The 18646-nt window shown below is 48.4% G+C and overlaps 7 protein-coding genes across 7 annotated transcripts; 5 read left to right on the forward strand and 2 right to left on the reverse strand.

The window, feature by feature from the left end:
- Positions 1–18: 18 nt before the first annotated feature.
- On the reverse strand, positions 19–1745 carry BKA55DRAFT_127402 (uncharacterized protein). The gene is made up of 3 exons (XM_046184812.1): positions 1158–1745; positions 1032–1109; positions 19–982 (listed from the first exon to the last, which is right to left on the reverse strand). Exons 1-3 carry the CDS (start codon positions 1646–1648, stop codon positions 250–252), a joined length of 1302 nt encoding a protein of 433 aa, XP_046045516.1. The 5' UTR covers positions 1649–1745; the 3' UTR covers positions 19–249.
- A 1019-nt stretch (positions 1746–2764) lies between these two features.
- Positions 2765–3988, forward strand: BKA55DRAFT_578050 (PQ loop repeat-domain-containing protein). Its single transcript, XM_046193659.1, has 4 exons — positions 2765–2939; positions 2988–3005; positions 3054–3257; positions 3305–3988. The coding sequence occupies exons 1-4, from the start codon at positions 2895–2897 to the stop codon at positions 3857–3859; spliced, it is 822 nt and encodes a 273-aa protein (XP_046045517.1). The 5' UTR covers positions 2765–2894; the 3' UTR covers positions 3860–3988.
- Positions 3989–4019: 31 nt separating this feature from the next.
- BKA55DRAFT_578052 (uncharacterized protein) lies at positions 4020–6266 on the forward strand. Its single transcript, XM_046193660.1, has 3 exons — positions 4020–5004; positions 5052–5511; positions 5559–6266. The coding sequence occupies exons 1-3, from the start codon at positions 4382–4384 to the stop codon at positions 5988–5990; spliced, it is 1515 nt and encodes a 504-aa protein (XP_046045518.1). The 5' UTR covers positions 4020–4381; the 3' UTR covers positions 5991–6266.
- A 55-nt stretch (positions 6267–6321) lies between these two features.
- On the forward strand, positions 6322–8267 carry BKA55DRAFT_741588 (major facilitator superfamily domain-containing protein). Its single transcript, XM_046201476.1, has 3 exons — positions 6322–6710; positions 6755–7946; positions 7992–8267. Exons 1-3 carry the CDS (start codon positions 6548–6550, stop codon positions 8152–8154), a joined length of 1518 nt encoding a protein of 505 aa, XP_046045519.1. The 5' UTR covers positions 6322–6547; the 3' UTR covers positions 8155–8267.
- Positions 8268–8291: 24 nt separating this feature from the next.
- BKA55DRAFT_578054 (uncharacterized protein) lies at positions 8292–9756 on the reverse strand. The gene is made up of 3 exons (XM_046193661.1): positions 9322–9756; positions 8772–9275; positions 8292–8724 (listed from the first exon to the last, which is right to left on the reverse strand). Exons 1-3 carry the CDS (start codon positions 9500–9502, stop codon positions 8360–8362), a joined length of 1050 nt encoding a protein of 349 aa, XP_046045520.1. The 5' UTR covers positions 9503–9756; the 3' UTR covers positions 8292–8359.
- Positions 9757–13112: 3356 nt separating this feature from the next.
- Positions 13113–14129, forward strand: BKA55DRAFT_694149 (RlpA-like double-psi beta-barrel-protein domain-containing protein-containing protein; the record flags this gene model as incomplete). The annotated part of the gene is made up of 2 exons (XM_046200005.1): positions 13113–13673; positions 13722–14129. 2 exons carry the CDS (start codon positions 13113–13115, stop codon positions 14127–14129), a joined length of 969 nt encoding a protein of 322 aa, XP_046045521.1.
- A 2488-nt stretch (positions 14130–16617) lies between these two features.
- On the forward strand, positions 16618–18427 carry BKA55DRAFT_707345 (general substrate transporter; the record flags this gene model as incomplete). Its single annotated transcript, XM_046200711.1, has 5 exons — positions 16618–16642; positions 16690–17106; positions 17156–17525; positions 17573–18007; positions 18065–18427. 5 exons carry the CDS (start codon positions 16618–16620, stop codon positions 18360–18362), a joined length of 1545 nt encoding a protein of 514 aa, XP_046045522.1. The 3' UTR covers positions 18363–18427.
- Between the last annotated feature and the right edge of the window lie 219 nt (positions 18428–18646).

Raw genomic sequence — 18646 nt, forward strand, 5'->3', positions numbered from 1 at the left:
AGGGACAGAGATCATAACTTGGTGGTAGTCTTGGGACAGAGCTGAGACCAACTTCTCCTCATATTTATAGCAATTGAGAATAGACTTAGGATGTGGAGGCCCTGAAAGACACCATTGCGTAGCGATGTTATTCACATGAGACGATCTTTTCCCACTGTCGAGACTGAAACAAGACAAAAGAATATATCTAAGCTAAGTATCCATCCTGTCAATCTCTTCTCAGCCTAGGACACCCACCCGTCGTACCCTTTACAAACCGTCAGTCAAGACACTCTTGAACGAGTCTGGCAACTGTCCATTCCGATACTTCCACAATCTACTCAAGTCTCCCATTCTAGGAACTTCATCCGGCTTCATGTTCCCATTTTTCGACCCCTCATCACCCGTCACAATAAACCCCGGGGGAAGTTCCGCCTTCGTGGTCACTTTGATGGTACCATCCTTTCTAACACGAACTTTTCGATGCATAAAGTCCCCCTCCCTCCCGTCTCTAGCCCTCTGAAGCGTCTTATCTAACGGAAACATATCATCAAGATAATGTTGATTCAGCTGATGTCCTCCCCCTCTATTAATAAACACTTTCCCCGCAAACCGATTTTCATTCTGCGTATAATGTCTCGTAAAATTAAGAACACCAAAACGACACGCAAAATCTTTCTCATTAACATAGTGCTCGATGTGAGGAATAACAGGGGATCTTGTATCGTTGCCGCGATAAGGGTTGCTAAAGTGATTGGCGAGGTTGCCGAAAGTGTAGACTTCAAGTTTTTGAAGCTTGTCGAGGGGCATTTCGTCGAGGAGCCAGTCGATTATCATACCGCCTTCTATTCCACCTTGAGAGTGGAGGATGAAGATTACTTTCTTCTTGTGGTCGTCGAGAAGGGCGTTTTTGACGAGGATGTAGCATTCTCGTACGTCCTGGGTTGCGTAGAGGAGGGCGCGTTGGATAAGACATTGGATGAGGTCAAAGATGACGCCGGCACTGAAATTGTAAGTGTCAATGATGTTCAATGTACTGAAATGGGACTTACGTTCTATTGTGAATACCGACGACTGGCCGATGGAATGTTCGTGAGATGCGGTCGATGTTCTTCTGGAACCAATTCTTGCTAAGACCACAGTCAGTAATGTTGACAGAACAAGGGAGCAGAACCCACCCAACGCAAATACCGTTGAGAAATATCCAAGCCTCATCGTCATGACGAGGCCAACTCCTCGTAAACCCATCTTCCGTCGACTTCAGCCCACCGCCGGGAATCCCCCTATTAAAATGCCAACAAACAAGTTCATTAACCGCAAAGAATACGACAACATAACCAATATACACAAAAGTCGGTAGAAATGCAAGTGTAAACAACGAAACCAGAAAAGCTAGCTGCGTCACGGAAAGAACACAGTGGAACGCAATGTCGATAAGGTTCTCCCGAGATGGATAAAGCTCACAGAACGGACCGGATTTCCAGGGATACAGAGGGATAAAGAGATAGGGAAGATAGAAGAAGTTTTGGAAGAAGAGCTTTATGTCGGAGAGGAAGAGAACGAGGGGAGTTCCAGTGTAGGGAGGGGGTTTGCGGATGGGTTTGAGAGCTTCGCTGGAAGGGGGCTCGATGTAGGGGAGCTCTGAGTCCGAGTCTGGGCTGGAATGCATTTTGCCTTGTTAACTGACCATTTAATAGATATAAATAGTGGTTACTTGGTCTCTTGGGGTTGTTTGTTTATATGTGTATACAGATTGCTATCACATGTTGGCGCTTCTGGAATACGAGAGGTCTAAACGTCATGACTACGCCCACTGCAACGGCAACTCGCTCGTGAATTAGAAGCCATTGATATAAACTTAATTCACTTTTATTCTCAATTCTTTTTACCTTGCGCCAGAGAGCAAGAAAAGTTCTAACCTTAAGCTGAAGTGCCAAAAATAATTAATCTAAAGGTCTATTAAGGAGACATTCAGAGCTCATGTAGCTCAGGACGCCCTCGAAAACATTACACCTCCTCCCAGTATCACCAGCCTTCTAGAATGGCCTCAGATCAAAGACCCTCTTCGACGCGTCCGCCAGCACATTGGTCGAGCTTATTCCTTGTGAACGATGGTAGAAAGATCAGAAGTATTGGTTGCTGCTATGGCTGTAAAGCCAGTATCTGATACTCCGAAGACTAATTTGGCGTGTCTACCTACAAAAAAATTGTAAAGGCTGTCAAACTTATGTCAGACAGTCGACTCGTTCGACAGAGTGCTCACTCTTACGCTGAGGTCCTGACATCTCGCTACTGTACCATGTACAACTCAGTTAGTGTCTAATACATCGCAATTTGCCAAAACGGATAGTCGTGATAGAGACGTTCACCGAGATATGTCAGTTCCTTCAGCCACTTTCTCGTATCGTCTGCCTTTTGAATGCTCTCACATCCAATGTTGGCAAGGTAAAAAGGCTAGTGGAGGCAAGAAAACTTAAGATGTCTATCCTAAGTGACAAAACGATTTAGGTAAGTTTAGTGTAGTTTTAGTGGACCTTAGACTAGTTATTTTTAGCATCTTGCCTCTGGGTCAGAAGTTTTCTTGGGTTGTATAATGCATATAGGAGGTAGTTGATGAGCAAGAGGTTTTTAGTGACTTAGCTGCGTAATGGGAGAGATCTTGTATTTTGACGTGCTTGGGAGAGCTACAGGGCATGCAACTTACCTCAGCTTATTTTTATTATTATTGCAAGGTTTGGGCTTCAATCCCGCAATGATGGCTTTGCCGGTTGTGTTGGTGGTAGCTGTTAAGCATCTCCACCAAATTCGGTAGCATACACTAACATTCTTGCCGCGTCAATTTCGACGTGCTCATCCAATGCGACCATCCTCACTCATCTTCTCGACACAACCACTGGGTTCCATTCGATACAAAAATGGACGCCCCTGTCGCTGCCAATATTCTAGGCACACTCGGAGCTGTAAGTCTCTTCACTACCCAGCTGAATTTGAGTGCTGATGTTTGCTAGGTCTGTTGGTCAATTCAGGTTCGTTCTCTCTCATCCACATCCAAGGCCATCACTAATACTCTGTAGCTGATACCTCAAATCATCGTCAATTATCGTCGCCATAATGCGACAGGTCTCCAGCCATCAATGATGATGCTCTGGGCATGGGCAGGTGTTCCGCTAGGCGTGTACAACATCGTCAAAGAGTTCAACATCGCCTTACGGATACAGCCTCAGATCTTGACGCTTTTGAGTCTCGTAACATGGATTCAATGTTATTATTACGAACGAGTATGAATCCAATGCTATTCACACGTAATGAAGCTAATGAAAGTCAGAAATGGAGTGTATACCGCTCTCTACTCGTTGTCGCTCCCATCGCAGCCGTCATGGGCGGTATCCAAGCCAGTCTCATCATCGCCCTCCGCATCGCCAAATCACACTCCTTAGAATGGCCTCTCATCCTCATGGCATCTTTGTCCGCGGCTTTGCTCGCAGCGGGCGTACTCACTCACTACTGGGACATTTGGACGCATCGGACCGTCCGTGGCATATCATTTCTCTTCGTCGCCATTGACGCAGCAGGTGATGTGTTCTCACTTGTGTCCGTGTTCTTCCAACCTGAGCTTGACGTTCTTGGAATTGTCATCTACGCGACAGAGTTTGTTCTGTGGTGTGGTGTGTTTGCTTGTGGTGGGTATTACAACCTTTTGCCTTGGGTCAGGAAGAGGCTTGGGAAGGAGAGTAAGAGGGCTGAAGGTGAAGAGAGCGCAGGTGATGGGGTAACGATGAATGAGAATGTGTCTTCGAGCTCGGTTTTTAGGACGGTGAGTGGGAATGAAGAGGGCATGAGGGCGAGGAATGCGCATCGTGGATCTGAAGATGTTGAGTGAGCATGATGCGAGAAGACGATGCAATGTCCCCCAACCATCAATCTGCCCACAGATAAGGAGATCTCGAGTATCTAAATAGAATATGAGAACAAATATCAAGACTATCATCATCAAGTGGATCGAATTGCATAAACTCGTCATAAGACAAAGAGATGTCTAGCGCCCTGTGTTAGGCTGGCTAGTGTTGATCAAAGTTGAATGTCTTGCGCCTATCATCAAGCTATTACAACCTTAACCATAAGCTTACAACCATTGAATTGTCTCTCGTATTTCTCACTATCAACTCAATGGACTGGTGTTCCCAAGACTCGATTCCAGACTCATTCTAGAGCGTCTTGCTCCCGCGACAGGGGCTTGCTTTTTAGTGGATCTAGCCCCTTGAAAACGTCACCCTAAGACTATCCCGGCTTTCCACTTCCATCCATTCCATCATGTCTCTTCCCGCGACAACCCAAAACAATCTTTACATCGTCATTTCTTAGCAACACAAGGCCCTAGTGCCATGTTCGAGCTCCAGCTGCAATGCCTTCAAGCTGGTCTTCCTCCAGCCGGCGACTGATGCTGAACAAACGCTTCAGTCGCATGGCCATTGCTGGCCTTTGTACCATCGTCTTTCTCATCCTCGTTTTCTGGGGTGCTATCCATGGTAGCTATGGCGTATCTCAATACTATTCTTTTTCCACGACGAGCTCTTTTCGCCCCGTATCCGTCGATCCCGAGGGCAAGACGACACAAGACCTATGCGCGACGTTCCCAAAGCATTTGCTACAGACGATACAGCCTGTTCTGAAGATGGGCCATGCCGATACAAAGGAAAGACTCGACGCTCAATTCGACAGTGTGAGCGCATGCTTTGGAAAGGATGAGCTGCTGGTCTTCTCGGATCTCGACGAGCCGGTACACGGTCATCAAGCGATCGATGTCCTCGCCGACCTACCGGCCATTTACTATCACGACAATCCCGATTTCGTGAACTACCTTTGGCAGAAGGAAATGCGGGCGAATGGCACCCTCGATGTGGACATGGAAGCGACAGCGCGCATCCAAGGTTGGAGGATGGACAAGTTCAAATTCCTCCCAATGATCGAGCGCGCATGGAAAATGAAGCCAAGCAAAGACTTTTACTTCTTCTTCGAGACAGATACGTAAGTTTCCGATCCCGTACACTTTACCACGCCACTAACGGTTACAGTTATGTCTTCTGGGACAACGCTTTCCGCTTCCTCCAAACCTTCGATCCCGATGCGCCGTTATACATGGGTTCTCCCTCGCCGGGTACGCACGACGTTAAACAAGACATAAAGACATGGTTCGCAAACGGCGGACCAGGCTTTGTTCTCAGCCGTGGTGCGATCAAGGCACTCCTCGTCCGCAAGACAACGCCCTACGGCCAGTACGTCGAACCGCCAGCTACGGAAAAGTGGCTTCCCATGCTTCGGGACGATTGCTGCGGTGATAGCGTTACGGGATGGGCGTTGTGGAACGTTAGTGTTCCGCTGAGGGGATACTGGCCGCTGTTCAACCCACATCCTTTGCACAGTATTCCGTTCAGCGATAGGTATTGGTGTCAGCCTGTTATGACGCTACACAAGTCGTCGCCAAAAGACATGGTTGACGTTTGGCGATGGGAGTTTGCACAACGACAGCTCGGGGTAAGTTGAATACCGGTAAACTTTGTTTCATCTTCTAACTGTCATAGCGCCCGTTACTTTACTCTGACGTATGGAAGTTTCACCATCCCGGCGATCATGAAGTTGCAGAGAACTGGGATAATGGCAAATGGGATTTTACAGTTGCACCACCCGAAGCGAAAATCGACTCATTTGAAGAATGCGGCAAGTACTGCAAGGACAGCAGCGATTGTCTACAGTACAATTGGCGAGGCCGCGACGAGAAAAAGTGTGTTCTCTCCAAGTCTTTCCGCGTCGGCGAGCCACGACAACCCGAAAAGATCATCGAGCCTGAAGTCAAAGACGACAAGGGCAATGTTATACCACCACCACCAGATCGCCAAGATCGATGGGTGGATTTCAAGTCAGGATGGCTGACTGAGAGAATTGAGCAGTGGAGGTCGAACAGGAATTGTTCAGAAGTGCAATGGGTTGGACCCAGTACTAAGAGAATCTTCTGATTTGATACCAGGATCGTTGAATATACTGTTAGCCAGGCGTTGGGGGGGTAAAGGCATTGCAGGTTATAGATTATGCATTCCTAGCTTAGCGATGGTATCTTCTAAGCGAGACTCTTTGCTAGGTATACTTGTCATCATATCATGAATACAGCATCTCCGAGCGAAGCATCATTAAACGGGCCGTAGAGTGAAATCTCACCATTCATCGATCGACAAACCCCCACGAACTATTAATTAATTTAATCCCGGCTCACATCCGTAGCGAGAAAGGTCCAGAACACCAACTAAAAAAACTCTGTAGTTCACTTTAGCTCAAGAAGTTACAAGGGTGCTCGAATGCAGCTGAGGCTTAAAACGGCTATCAATGGTGATGAAAAATTGCCTCATTGAAATGATGCTATCATATGACATTGATTTGCTTGGCTGCGGCTAAAAGACACAGAGGTGCCAATTTTTGAGCTCTCAGCTATTCTTTTTATTTATTTTTTTTAGAACTGCTCGTTGCAACCTCATGATATACTCGCCACATTGTTTGTTTGAAGTATTATTGAATCACAATGGGAGCAGAAAGTCAAATAAATGCCGCGCAGGCGCCGATAGGAACAAGAGATGAAGCCATCGCCATCGTAGGCGAGGAGCAGCACTCAATTGATCCCATCGTCGCAGCGCGCGCAGTTCGAAAGATTGACTTGTTTCTCATTCCCGCTATGATCATAGGCTGTACGTTTCACCACCTCCTCGCTCAAGCTCTCTAACATGTATAGATGGACTTGTATACTACGATAAAGCTATTCTTGGTTCGGCTGTTCTTTTCGGCATGACGACTGATTTACACCTTACCATTGTTGATCCCTCGACAACTCCACCAACTGTTGATACCCGTCGTTTAAGTTGGGCGACTTCACTGTTCTACTTTGGAATGTTGGCGGGTTTATATCCCATGACATTCGCTCTTCAGAGATTCAACATCGGTCGTGTTCTCGGTGGTGTGGTTGTTGTGTGGGCTGCTATCTGTATGCTCACTGCTGCAGTGACGTCCTACCAGGGTTTATACGTACAGCGCTTCTTCCTTGGTTTCGTTGAGAGCATAATCCCCACTGGGTTCATGTGTATTGTCTCGGGATACTATACACAAGCTGAACAGTCGCTGCGACAGAGTTGGTGGTTCTCATCGACTGGACTTTTCACCATTATCGGTGGAGCGATGAACTATGGTTTTGCACAGATCACGGGTGGTGGTTTGAAGAGGTGGCAGTATATCTACCTCCTCGCAGGATCACTGACCTTTTTGTTTGGATTGTTCTGCTTCGTCATGCCGAACTCGCCTGTATCAGCTTGGTTCCTCACCTCTGAAGAACGATTCGCTGCAGTTGAGCGTTTGAGACACGGACAAACTGGTGTTCGCTGCACCAAGTTCAAAAGCTCCCAACTGAAAGAAGCTATCCTCGACGTCAAGATCTGGCTCGTTGCACTTATGATGGCATCAGCATACACCGTCAACGGCGCCGTAAGCGGTTTCGGACCCCTCATCGTCTCAACATTCGGCTGGAGCACCCTCCACTCAATCCTCTTCCAATTCCCCCTCGGCGGACTGTGCTTCATCGTGATCCTCCTCACAGGCTGGCTAGGATCCAAATTCACCAACATCCGTATCTTCATGCTCATCTTCACATGCCTCCCCGTCATAGCAGGCTGTGCCATCATCTGGAAGAGCGAGTGGAGTTACCGCGCTGCTGCACCGGTGGTGGGGTATTCGATTACAGGATTCTTTGGGGGGACAGTGAGTTTGATAATCACTATTGGAATGTCGAATGTTGCTGGCCATACGAAGAAGAGTTTTATGGCTGCTACGATATTTGTGGCGTATTGTGTGGGTAATATTGTTGGACCGCAGCTTGTTTGGAGTCAGACGAAGAAGGATCATTATCCGGCTCTTTGGCTGGGCCTGATTATCTGGTAAGTCTTGCATGCGTTGTTCATGAATAGTGACTGACTTTTTAGTTACATCATTTGTATTTGTGCGTCGACTGCGTTGTACTTTGTTCTGAGGAATGAGAACAAGAGGAGAGATGCTCTTGGGCTGGGAGATGAGAGCGAGAGGGCCAAGTTGGCGTTCCAGGACTTGACAGATATGGAGAACCCTTACTTTCGATATGTTTACTGAGTAGCTATGGCATTGATAGACGCGGATAGAGAAAAGTTGCAGGGGACTCAGACGGATCACAATACACGATAGAAGTTGGTCACACAGGCAATTCAGAACAAGAGAACCCCACCAACAACATGCAGCAGTGAACAGTGTGTCCATAAATCATGGTATGTCATTAACTATCGACAAGGTATCTCATAAGCAATCTCATATCCCTCCCCTACAGCTTCGAGGGGGTCTCATTGTGGTTCTTGATCTCAACGATCAACTTTCCAGTGTTGATACCCTTGTACAGATCCACAAGAGCCTGCTCAGCAACCTTGAGGCCACCACGAACAACAGTCTCCGTCTTCTTGAGCTTACCCTCCGCAATCCACTGAGCCAGCTCAGCGCGAGCAGCGGGGAAGTCCTTGACGTGGTCGAGGACGATGAAACCCTGCATCTTGATACGCATGGTGACGATCTGGGAGAATGCACGGGGTCCTTGGGGCTTGGCGGCGTTGTATTGGCTGACGAGACCGCATTCGATGAAGCGGGCGTGTTCCTTTGCTCGCATGAGACACATGTCGAGGATATCGCCACCGACTGGATATGTTAGTGATGACGTAGCAGGGGGGTTGTAAGTGGCTTACCATTGTCGTAGTAGACATCGATAAAGTCCTTTGTCGCCTCGGCGAACTTTTCTTTAAAGTCGTCCGCCTTGTAGTTCAATGCAACGTCGAAACCCAACTCCTCAGTAAGCCACTTGCACTTATCCTCACCACCCGCAATACCCACGACCCTCGCACCCTTAAGCTTAGCGATCTGGCCCGCGACACTTCCCGTAGCACCAGCAGCGCCCGACACAACGACAAGCTCACCAGGCTTAGGGTCAGCAATCTTGGACATACCGACCCAAGCAGTCAAGCTGGTCATTCCAAGAGCAGAGAGCATGTCCTTGGGGTCTTTGAGACCGGGGTACAAAGACGCAGGCTCGAAACGACCTTCGGGAAGGATGGCGAATTCAGTCCAGCCTGTTAGGGCGGAGACAATGTCGCCTTCTTTAGCTTGCTTGCTCTTTGAGGCGAGGACGCGGCATGCGCATGATCCACGCATGGTTTGGCCGATTTGAACGGGAGGGAGATAAGATCTCATGTCTGATGGTTTTAGTAAATATGTGATACGAAGGAAGGGGGGACGTACCTCGGAGCCAGCCTCGCATGGCGGGGTCGAGGGATAGGTAGAGGGTCTCGACGAGGATTTGACCATCTTGGAGATCAGCTGGTGTAGGAGCTGGAGAGGTCTTTTGGGTAAAGGTCTTGCCGGGGATGATGTCGGTGGTAGGACGCTCAGCGAGCACGATGGAGAGGTTCTCACGGGCCATTGTGCAACAGTTGTTTTTTGTTTAGTTGGTGTAAGGTGGTGTTGTGTTGTGGAATGTTGAGCAACAGGTTTGTGTCTCTCGATCTAAGGTAAGTTCTAAGACAGTCGATCCTTCCAGTATTATACCCAGTGGCGTGTGTGTACTTTTTTCACGATGATAAACACAAAGCGTATCACACTTCTTTCGTCCTCTGAATATGTATGTAAATAAAAGATCTAGTAATTCCAATCAATCTCAACAAGACAGCTGGGACTCACGCCCTTTAGTACCAAATTTTTATCACTCACGTTCCTTTAAATAAACCTTAGCATGCTTTCTAGTGCGGCATGTCTTGTCTATCTGGGGTTGTTATCTCCGTGAGTTTTAGACCGGTGTTTGGTCAGACCCAGCCGCTAGGACGTGTCCCGCGCCCGGGGCGCTATTCCCATGAGGACATATCCCCGTAAGTATTCGGCACCGGCGCCTTCGGGGATCGACCGGCGGTGGGGAACGACGGTCGAAAAGCTGGGGAGGTGATTCAGCTCTTGGGAGCAATTTGTCCATACTGAGAAAACGTGTCCGGTCGTAAGCAGTGCAGTGCCGAGGTTCGGTCGCTTCGCCTTAGGGGGTAATTGGGGCCTTGATTTTGACTCAGCTTTGTCCATGGTGCATGGCATTTCAGTTTCTTTCGAATTCCGTCTCATATTTTTATCTATCTTGGTAATCTCTCCGACGGACAGACAAAGAAACCTGGGTATCCGTCGGTGCCGTATTTGACACTGCGTCCGGAGGATTCGTAAGACTGGACGTGTACCTCATGTGATTAGTATTCGAATATAGAGATGACGTTTGTTTAAGACGCGAGCCTCGGGACCCGCTGGACGTTTGACCGGAAGTTCTAATGGAGATTGAAGATCTTTGAGGCGGTCACATTAACGCTTCGCTTCGCATCCGGGCCCGATCTCTCGGCCGAGGTGACATGGTTTGTTGTCGCCAATCAATGGGCGGACTCGGCTGTTGAGCCAACTATAATGCAGGTAATATCATGGCCAAGTCGATTACTGTGTCCGTGGTGGGTGGTTGTGAGCACTCTTTTCCTCCTTCTTGATCATCTCAAGAGTCGACGTGGCCTTGCTTCGTCTTGTAACATTCGGGCCATAGTTCAATGTCAAGTTATTCTCCGATCTGATCTGCATTAGGCGAGAAGCGCACATTCATGCATGATGTCATTCTGTTCATCATGAGTATTGCTTCAAATGTTTTCACTGCCCCATGTGTTCTTCCAACGATCAATGGTAAGAACTGAGGCTTGACGCAATTGCACGTTGCCTTTGAACATACGCAATTGAAGTAGACATAGGAAACGGATTTGAAATGTCAAAGTCCGTTTCAGCATTGAAGTCTCAGGCTCTAATTGCCGTTTATGGCCACACGGCGTCTGATGTTGCATTGCGTCCGCTCATCAACCGAGACCGACGCCTTAAGCCCACTGTTGCCCCCTCAAACTCCCGATCACCTTTTAAATACCTCTGCAGAACTCTAAAATGTGACCGGACATGTAACCATTGTCGGGGCGTTGAGGCGGTCATGAAAAAAACTCACAAGTTCTGTTTATCATGATGAGACCGGCGTCTGCGGGCTAGCTAGATACTACTCCGCCAGCGTGTCTTGCACATCCCTACAATCTCAATCCGGGGCTTATTTCAAGGTTTGATACCAGAGTCAATGGGTTGATTAGACTTGGCGTTCATATGTCGATGGAGTAGTCGAGAAAGGGCTCCAAATATGGACATTGGAGCATGAACAATGCCTCAGCGAACAAAGCAGTGTACGGAACAAGATGAGACCTCGAGCGATCACACCTTCTTTCGTTTTGGAGCACATCACCCTCATCCCCCAATCGTGACCAAGTATTCCAATACTCGAATAGTGTTTACCGCCTTCTATGGGCACTCTCATCTCTTAAATCCACTTCACTTGCACTCCCACAGCTTTCAAGATGATAGACTGCGTCATGCTGTGGCGCATCATTGTCATACCGTAAGGTGATTCTGATACCCGGATCTGTCACTTCCCTGAAGGCCTTGAGTCACCACCTATTCCATCTGTGAAACGACTCTAATTATCAAGAGTGAGACTGAATTTTGCCTCCATCACCCGAAATGCCATTGTCAACTGTTGAGTAGCCCTCAGCCCTAGTGGTGATTCAATATAGCAGGCGACGAAGACAGTATTTCATCTGGTGGGATCAGTTGATCTTTAGCAAAGACCAGACCAACTTGAGCTACTTGAACTTACTTCATGCATCTCAACGAAGAACCGTGCTGGCCCACTCTCAAAACCTGATTAATTAAATACTCATTGGGCGGATTTTGATAGTCAAATTCTCTTGTGACATCGGTCAAAGGCTTCTCGATATGCCAATCAATATGCCAAAATTGCAGCGGTACTCTGGTCCCGGGTAGGTAACTTCATCCCCAGGGTAATATCCCAGCTGCGTGACTGTCATGCAAGTCAATCTCGTGCGGTATATCAACGAAACCAAAGCATTATAACTTGGTGGGATATGTGATAGATATAACATGAAGATGCGAATTTGTCTCGCGTCACAGCCGTATTCTTAGCGCATGCGTCAACAAGCTGACGTATCCCACGCAGAAACAGTTTCAGTCTTGGCGTTTCACCACGTTTCACCTGTCCATTTGCTGAGCGTTACAACTCCTCAAAGTGCCAGGCGACTTAAATCTCTAAATCAGGAACATAAACCATTCAAAGAGACTGCTAAGTCTATCCTGCAATATCCCAAACTTATGTAGGTATCTCTTCTATCACTTGGATTGAAGTCTTGAGTTTTTTTGTCACTGAAGTAGAAACAAGTGCCGATAAGTTTCAGAATAATTGGCCCGCGTCAATCAATCGGTTCCCGATCACGATGCAACTCTACCATCTCCCATCTCAAACACGAAAACTATCTCACCATCGTCCAATAACAGCTCATACCAACTCTCCAACAATTCTTCCGTTAAATTTCTCCGACTCCCACCACCGCATCTGTGCATGAAACTCTAATCTGTCGATATACCTGCAAAATCACCACCACCACTACCACCACAACAACACTACAATCTGACCAACACTCGATCCTCTCGGTTCGATCAGGCCATTCCAAACGGGCTTGAGTACCAATCGAGTTTGGCTCGACCGTTTTCCATCATGTCCACCCCTGGTCATTGGCGTGGTCATCCCTGCACGACACCCCAGTTGCGAAATTAGAGGGATCGTGAAGCATGTATCAGCCCTACCGAATGGCTTCTAGACCAGTTTGTCACCAGAGGCGTTCATTTCATGCTGCAGGAATGAGATTGGATGATGTGCCGGGGATCCGATTAGTTTGCTCGTAGGATGTTAAATAATAAGCTCATTCTCCCTCTTCGATTTGAGTTGTTATCTTGACACTTTCTCTCATTTAGTCACTCATTTTCGTATCGAGAATCTAGACGATCTCGAACAGTTCATTCATTCATTTCAACTAAATTCACTCTTTTTGTATCAAATCTAAGTTCTTGGCAAGTCCCAAGACGATAACTTGTCATCCAATTTTAACATCTGAAACTTGTTTCTGTCGATCACGATGAAGTTCTTCCTCCCTATCCTCCTTGCAGCTCCCGCTGTCATGGGCCGTGCCTGCAAGGTCCGACACTCACACTCTTCTGCGGTTGAGCCCGTCCAAACTCAGTACCCTGTTCCCGAGCCTGTGATCTCTCAGGCCCCCCAGCTTGTAGGCCAGAAGCCTTCTCCCGCCGAGGAGGTCAAGACAGCTGCTTCCAAGCCCAAGACCACCAAGTCCAAGACCTCCAAGCCGAAGAAGGTCTCTAAGCCTAAGGCCTCTAAACCGAAGGCTACTAAGCCTAAGTCTACCACGACTAAGACTACCAAGCCCAGCACTTCCAAGACCTCTACGCCCAAGTCTGGCTCCACCTCCAAGTCCACACCTCTCGGAAACGGTGCCTCTGTCTCTGGATCTTCCACCTTCTACGGTGGTAACCTCGCCGGTGGAAACTGCATGTTCTCAACCTACACTCTCCCCTCTGGTATCCTCGGAACTGCTTTCTCTGGCCAGAAGTGGGATAACAGCGCCAACTGCGGTGCCTGTATCGAAGTCACCGGTCCTTCAGGCACCATCAAGGCCATGGTAAGAACCCCCACAAATCAAATATAAGTACTTAGCTGATTCCGTTAGATCGTCGACAAGTGCCCCGAATGTGACGCCGGCCATCTCGATCTCTTCCCCGACGCCTTCAAAGCCGTCGGCGGCACAGACGGCATCGTCAAGACGTCCTACAAATTCGTCGAGTGCGGCATCACCACTCCTCTCGTGCTTCACAACAAGGAGGGTACTTCCGCCAACTGGTTCTCCATCCAAGTCGTCAACGCCAACGAGCCCGTCAAGAGTGTTCAGGTTTCCACTGACGGCGGCAACACCTGGAAGAGCACTGAGCGCAAGGACTACAACTTCTTTGAGAACCCTGCTGGTTTTGGAAAGACTTCTGTTGACGTCAAGGTTACTAGCAGTACTGGAAAGAGTGTTGTTGTTAAGAACGTTGGCGTTACTGCCGGGGCTCAGTACAAGGCCAGCTCTAACTTTTAAGCTGCTCAAGTCTAAGTTTTGAAATATTGGGCAACTCTTAGAGTCTTGGTTTGATGAGAGTTGTTTATCAGGTGTATGTGACGGTGTTCATGCTTTGAAGTATCCTACAGGAAGCACATGTTGGGCAGCTGGCTGCTTTCACTGAAGCTTGTCGAGGAGATACTTGAGCACTGAAGGGCCATGTCACTGGATGATGATGAGAGATGGGAGTATAGTTTCTTCTTCGAGTACATATTAGACAGGAGGGATTCCCTCCAAAGTTCATACCAATACTCCTTGTCTATGGTGCGTGACGTGCTGGAACTCCCGGGAAACATCGAGGTGACTGTTTCCGTCGCTCCCAGTAAGACAGGCCCGGCTCTCCCAAACCCTTCATCTGGGTTTCACAGAAGACGATCGCGGGAACACCAATTGAACAGGAGGATGGGTGTCCCGTATCTCTAAATTGTCTTTAGGCTGTAATGAAGAAGCTGTGTCGTCAGGCCCTGACTAGAGGATGGACCGACGTGGGCTGCGTGCTTTTGGCAACTGCAAAGTGCAGATCCAGGCAAAGACCATCCTGTTCATCGTTCGCTGGCCTCCTTGTACTTGAGACGTTCAGGGCTAACGCTAGGTGAACATGTTGGATAGCAGGCCTATGAATGACAACCTGCGTGTTCGAAATGGCATTGACGGTTGGCTTCGGAATTCCAGCCTACCAAAACTTTGATCGCAACAATGGAGTGCATAGGAGCCTTAAGAAACTCTTTGGTGGCACCTGTTCAGTGCTTCCCAAGCACATGGACTCTTCTGCGGTCGATATGTCTTGAAGCTCGAATAAGTAGCTAATGTCTCCATCGTATTGTGGCAGATTCAACGTTCACGATCCCACGTGATTCTCACGACAGTGTTCGAAGACCACTGCAACTTACCTCGTTCTGCCGGCTTCCTACATGTTAGTCTTTCAACAGTTCGCTTCTCAAATGGTCTTCTTAAAGGACGTTGGAGCAGCCTCGATCCGAGACGGGATGTCTTATCCCAGGTCCATATCGGAGAAAAGAAACGATGATCCGATGCTAACCTTTAGGCCGAAGCAGGTTTTACGCGAAGACAATGGAACTGGCATTTGAACAAGCCCATTTGCCAAGTCGGGTGTTCAACCCAAGACGGGTAAATTGATAGTGCAGACCAAAACGGTAATGATCTGAGGGTCTCAGCCAAGGCTCACGACACTCCTGAAACTAAAGTTCACCGAGACAAGTCTTTGATGATTGAGATCATGCTGAAAACATGTCTTAGTAACGAGCCAAGCGTCTTGGTACTCTCATATCCGAGCCAACGGTATACCATCTTCCCTCACCATCACCAGAACAGATTACGAATCAGCACCAAGTAGACTTCGATGATCAATTAAAGCTTTATCTCCGTAATAAACTGTTCCTAACCGCACCCGTAAAATCGCAACGTTAACTCACCGTCTCCATGATTATCGTATCCCCTGGTCATCAATTACCCCGAACAAATTTGGGGAATTTGGGGAAGAATTCGGGGAATGGAGAGAAACTTTCGGCCCTTTCCCCACACGACGCCGCTGATGACATAGCCAAACGGTTTCCAAGTTATCACTTTCAACGACAATTTCCCGCCCAAAGCCCCGGAAGATGGAACGCATTAAGAGAATTTAGGCAAAAGAGACATAAACATGATTCGATCAGTCATTGCAATCCCCAAGAATGAAACCAGGATCAGTGAGACAGTGGAGCCGCAACATGGCCTCGAAATCAGGCACACACAAACGCAGCGATGATCATTTCTTCTCTACACCTACAGCAGAATAATATGCGCTCCAATCATGTTTATCCAAGACTTCTAGAGTCTTTCGAGAAATCGTATTTCGAATGTCAACTCTGCACAGTTATGGCGCTGTTGGAGTACCCCAATGTGACATTGCGACAGGGTTCCCATGTTGATTTTCGATGATATCATTTCTTGGAACGTCTGTTCGCGGAGCCGCTCATATTTCCGCTGAGATATTGTATCTTGGACTCACGTGGTATTGTAAGTGAATGAAACACTGTTTGTAATGTATACCGCATCACCGTGGAGAAGGGAGAATGAAGTTATTGCTATATGTGAGTTCACGATGCGAAGCCTGAATGCATCATCATCCTAATTTTTGGGATGAATAGTCAAAATTTAGGATTTCGTATTATGTAAAGCGAGTTCTGCCACTTTGCATCGAAGCAAGGCCAAGCTCACAAGCCAAGCCCACCAACGCTGTCTCCCACAAGCGACGATCACCCCGTGGGCAAACTCCACGAGTGCATGCATGACGTTAAGCGGGCCCCCTTCACATCGCAGAACCTCACTCGCGCGCTTCTAACCTTCTCCACGTTATCCTTGACGATGCTCTCGAGGGTGTTCTTATATAAAGAACAACTCCAGCCCGACTGAGAACTTTACTGTTCAAGAGACAGCAGTTCTTTGAGTTTCATTCACAACATCCATCATGTATCGGATCTGGAACATCTACGGTACGAACCCTTCTCTTTGGATGGATGATCGTAACTGACATACACAGCGCTCGCCGCCATAGGCACAATCGGCGGCATGCTCTTCGGTTTCGACATCAGCTCCATGAGCGCCTGGATCGGCTCCGACCAATATCTCGACTACTTCAACAGTCCAGGCTCAACCGAGCAAGGTGGCATCACAGCCTCCATGTCAGCAGGATCGTTCGTCGGCGCCCTCGCCGCAGGAGGTATTGCCGATAAACTCGGTCGACGAAAGGCTCTCATGATCGCTTGTCTGTTCTGGATCGCGGGTGCTGTTCTTCAGTGTTCTGCGCAGAACGTGGCACACCTCATTGTTGGTCGTATTGTTAGTGGTGTGGCTGTTGGTATTACTAGTTCGCAGGTCCTTGTGTATCTTGCTGAACTTGCGCCTTCGGATATTAGAGGGAGGATTGTTGGGATTCAGCAGTGGTCTATTGAGTGGGGTGCGTTTGACAACACCCCCCGATGAAGAGTCGTGCTAATGTTTACCAGGTATCTTGATCATGTACCTCATCTCTTACGGATGCTCCGTTGGAATCGATGGACCAGCTGCCTTCCGCATCGCATGGGGAGTCCAAGCCGTTCCAGGCTTCGTCCTCCTCGCTGGACTGTTTTTCTTTCCGGAGTCGCCTCGATGGCTTGCTCAGCATGATCATTGGGAAGAAGCGCATTACAACCTCGCCCACCTTCACGCAGGCGGTGATCTCGATAGCCCTGTTGTGATCGCCGAGATGGAAGAGGTTCGCGAAGCTGTGCGCATTGCCCGCGAGTCCAAGGATATCGGCTATCTTGGTCTCTTTGCGCCTGGAGTCTGGAAACGCACCGTCGTTGGTGTGAGCGTACAGATCTGGCAGCAACTTCTGTAAGTGTGCCCCTGAAACCTGTGGAAACAGCTGCTAATATGATCAGGGGCGGAAACGTCATGCTCTACTATCTCGTATACATCTTCAACATGGCCGGCATGACTGGAAACACCGCTCTTACATCCTCCATCATCCAATACGTCATCTTCCTCGTAACAACCGGCGTGGTTCTTCCATACATCGATCGTCTCGGCCGTCGACCTCTCCTCATCAGCGGAGCTTTGATCTGCGGTGTACTCCATTTCACCAGTGGTGCAGTCATGGCTGTTCACGGCTACCCCGTTGACGGTATCGAAGGCAACGACATCTTGACTTGGGCCATTTCAGGAGCTCCCGCCAAGGCCGTCATCGCTCTGGCATACATCTTCGTTGGCGTCTACGGTCTCACCTGGGCACCCGTTGCTTGGATCTACGCCAGTGAAGTCTTCCCCTTAAAGTACCGAGCCAAGGGTGTTGGTCTCGCTGCCTCTGGTAACTGGATGTAAGTCACTCCCCCAACTACCAGACCAATTACATGCACTGACATAAATCCTCACAGCTTCAACTTGGCACTCGCCTTCTTTGTCCCCCCATCGTTCACCAACATCCAGTGGCAGACATACATGATCTTCGGAACATTCTGTATCGCCATGACGTTCCACGCTTTCTTCACTTATCCCGAGACAGCACGCAAGACCCTTGAGGAAGTTGATGTTCTGTTTGAGAGTAACGTACCGGCTTGGCGAAGTGCAAAGGCTAGTGGTGGGTTTGACGAGAAGGTTCAGGAGGCAAAGCGCACTGGTGGTCTAAAGGGGGAGCTTGAGGAGAGGGAGGCGACTCATGCTGAGACTGCGTAACGTTGATAATTTGTTGTAGTGTAGTGTTTGAGTTATAAAGTTTGGATATACCCGCGTGACCCAACCACATTGAGTTATATTCTCTGGTACTGAACCTTGTGTGCAGGTGTCCGTCTGAACTCATTAGGCCGACAGATCGCGCGCGTCGAATGCTCAGCTGAGGACGCTGAACAACTGCAAGCTTGTTACAGACGGTGACCTCGGGATCCATTGCCAGAATAGTTAAAACTGTGAATTGGGGAGCCAGAGACAGAACTTCCAGGTTATACTGACCAGCATCGTCC

The sequence above is a fragment of the Fusarium redolens genome (assembly GCF_020744475.1).
Source record: "Fusarium redolens strain MPI-CAGE-AT-0023 chromosome Unknown BKA55scaffold_15, whole genome shotgun sequence".
Classification (NCBI taxonomy): domain Eukaryota; kingdom Fungi; phylum Ascomycota; class Sordariomycetes; order Hypocreales; family Nectriaceae; genus Fusarium; species Fusarium redolens.

Coding starts and splice junctions, on each gene's coding strand:
- BKA55DRAFT_578050 (XM_046193659.1), top strand. CDS start 2,895: ATGGACGCCCCTGTCGCTGCCAATATTCTAGGCACACTCGGAGCT. Junction 3,258..3,304: donor AATGTTATTATTACGAACGA/GTATGAATCCAA, acceptor AATGAAAGTCAG/AAATGGAGTGTATACCGCTC.
- BKA55DRAFT_127402 (XM_046184812.1), bottom strand. CDS start 1,648: ATGCATTCCAGCCCAGACTCGGACTCAGAGCTCCCCTACATCGAGCCC. Junction 1,110..1,157: donor CTCAACGGTATTTGCGTTGG/GTGGGTTCTGCT, acceptor CTGTGGTCTTAG/CAAGAATTGGTTCCAGAAGA. Junction 983..1,031: donor GTCGGTATTCACAATAGAAC/GTAAGTCCCATT, acceptor TTACAATTTCAG/TGCCGGCGTCATCTTTGACC.
- BKA55DRAFT_578054 (XM_046193661.1), bottom strand. CDS start 9,502: ATGGCCCGTGAGAACCTCTCCATCGTGCTCGCTGAGCGTCCTACCACC. Junction 9,276..9,321: donor CATGCGAGGCTGGCTCCGAG/GTACGTCCCCCC, acceptor TAAAACCATCAG/ACATGAGATCTTATCTCCCT. Junction 8,725..8,771: donor CGATGTCTACTACGACAATG/GTAAGCCACTTA, acceptor TAACATATCCAG/TCGGTGGCGATATCCTCGAC.
- BKA55DRAFT_578052 (XM_046193660.1), top strand. CDS start 4,382: ATGCCTTCAAGCTGGTCTTCCTCCAGCCGGCGACTGATGCTGAACAAA. Junction 5,005..5,051: donor TTCTTCTTCGAGACAGATAC/GTAAGTTTCCGA, acceptor TAACGGTTACAG/TTATGTCTTCTGGGACAACG. Junction 5,512..5,558: donor TTGCACAACGACAGCTCGGG/GTAAGTTGAATA, acceptor TAACTGTCATAG/CGCCCGTTACTTTACTCTGA.
- BKA55DRAFT_741588 (XM_046201476.1), top strand. CDS start 6,548: ATGGGAGCAGAAAGTCAAATAAATGCCGCGCAGGCGCCGATAGGAACA. Junction 6,711..6,754: donor TCCCGCTATGATCATAGGCT/GTACGTTTCACC, acceptor TAACATGTATAG/ATGGACTTGTATACTACGAT. Junction 7,947..7,991: donor TGGCTGGGCCTGATTATCTG/GTAAGTCTTGCA, acceptor CTGACTTTTTAG/TTACATCATTTGTATTTGTG.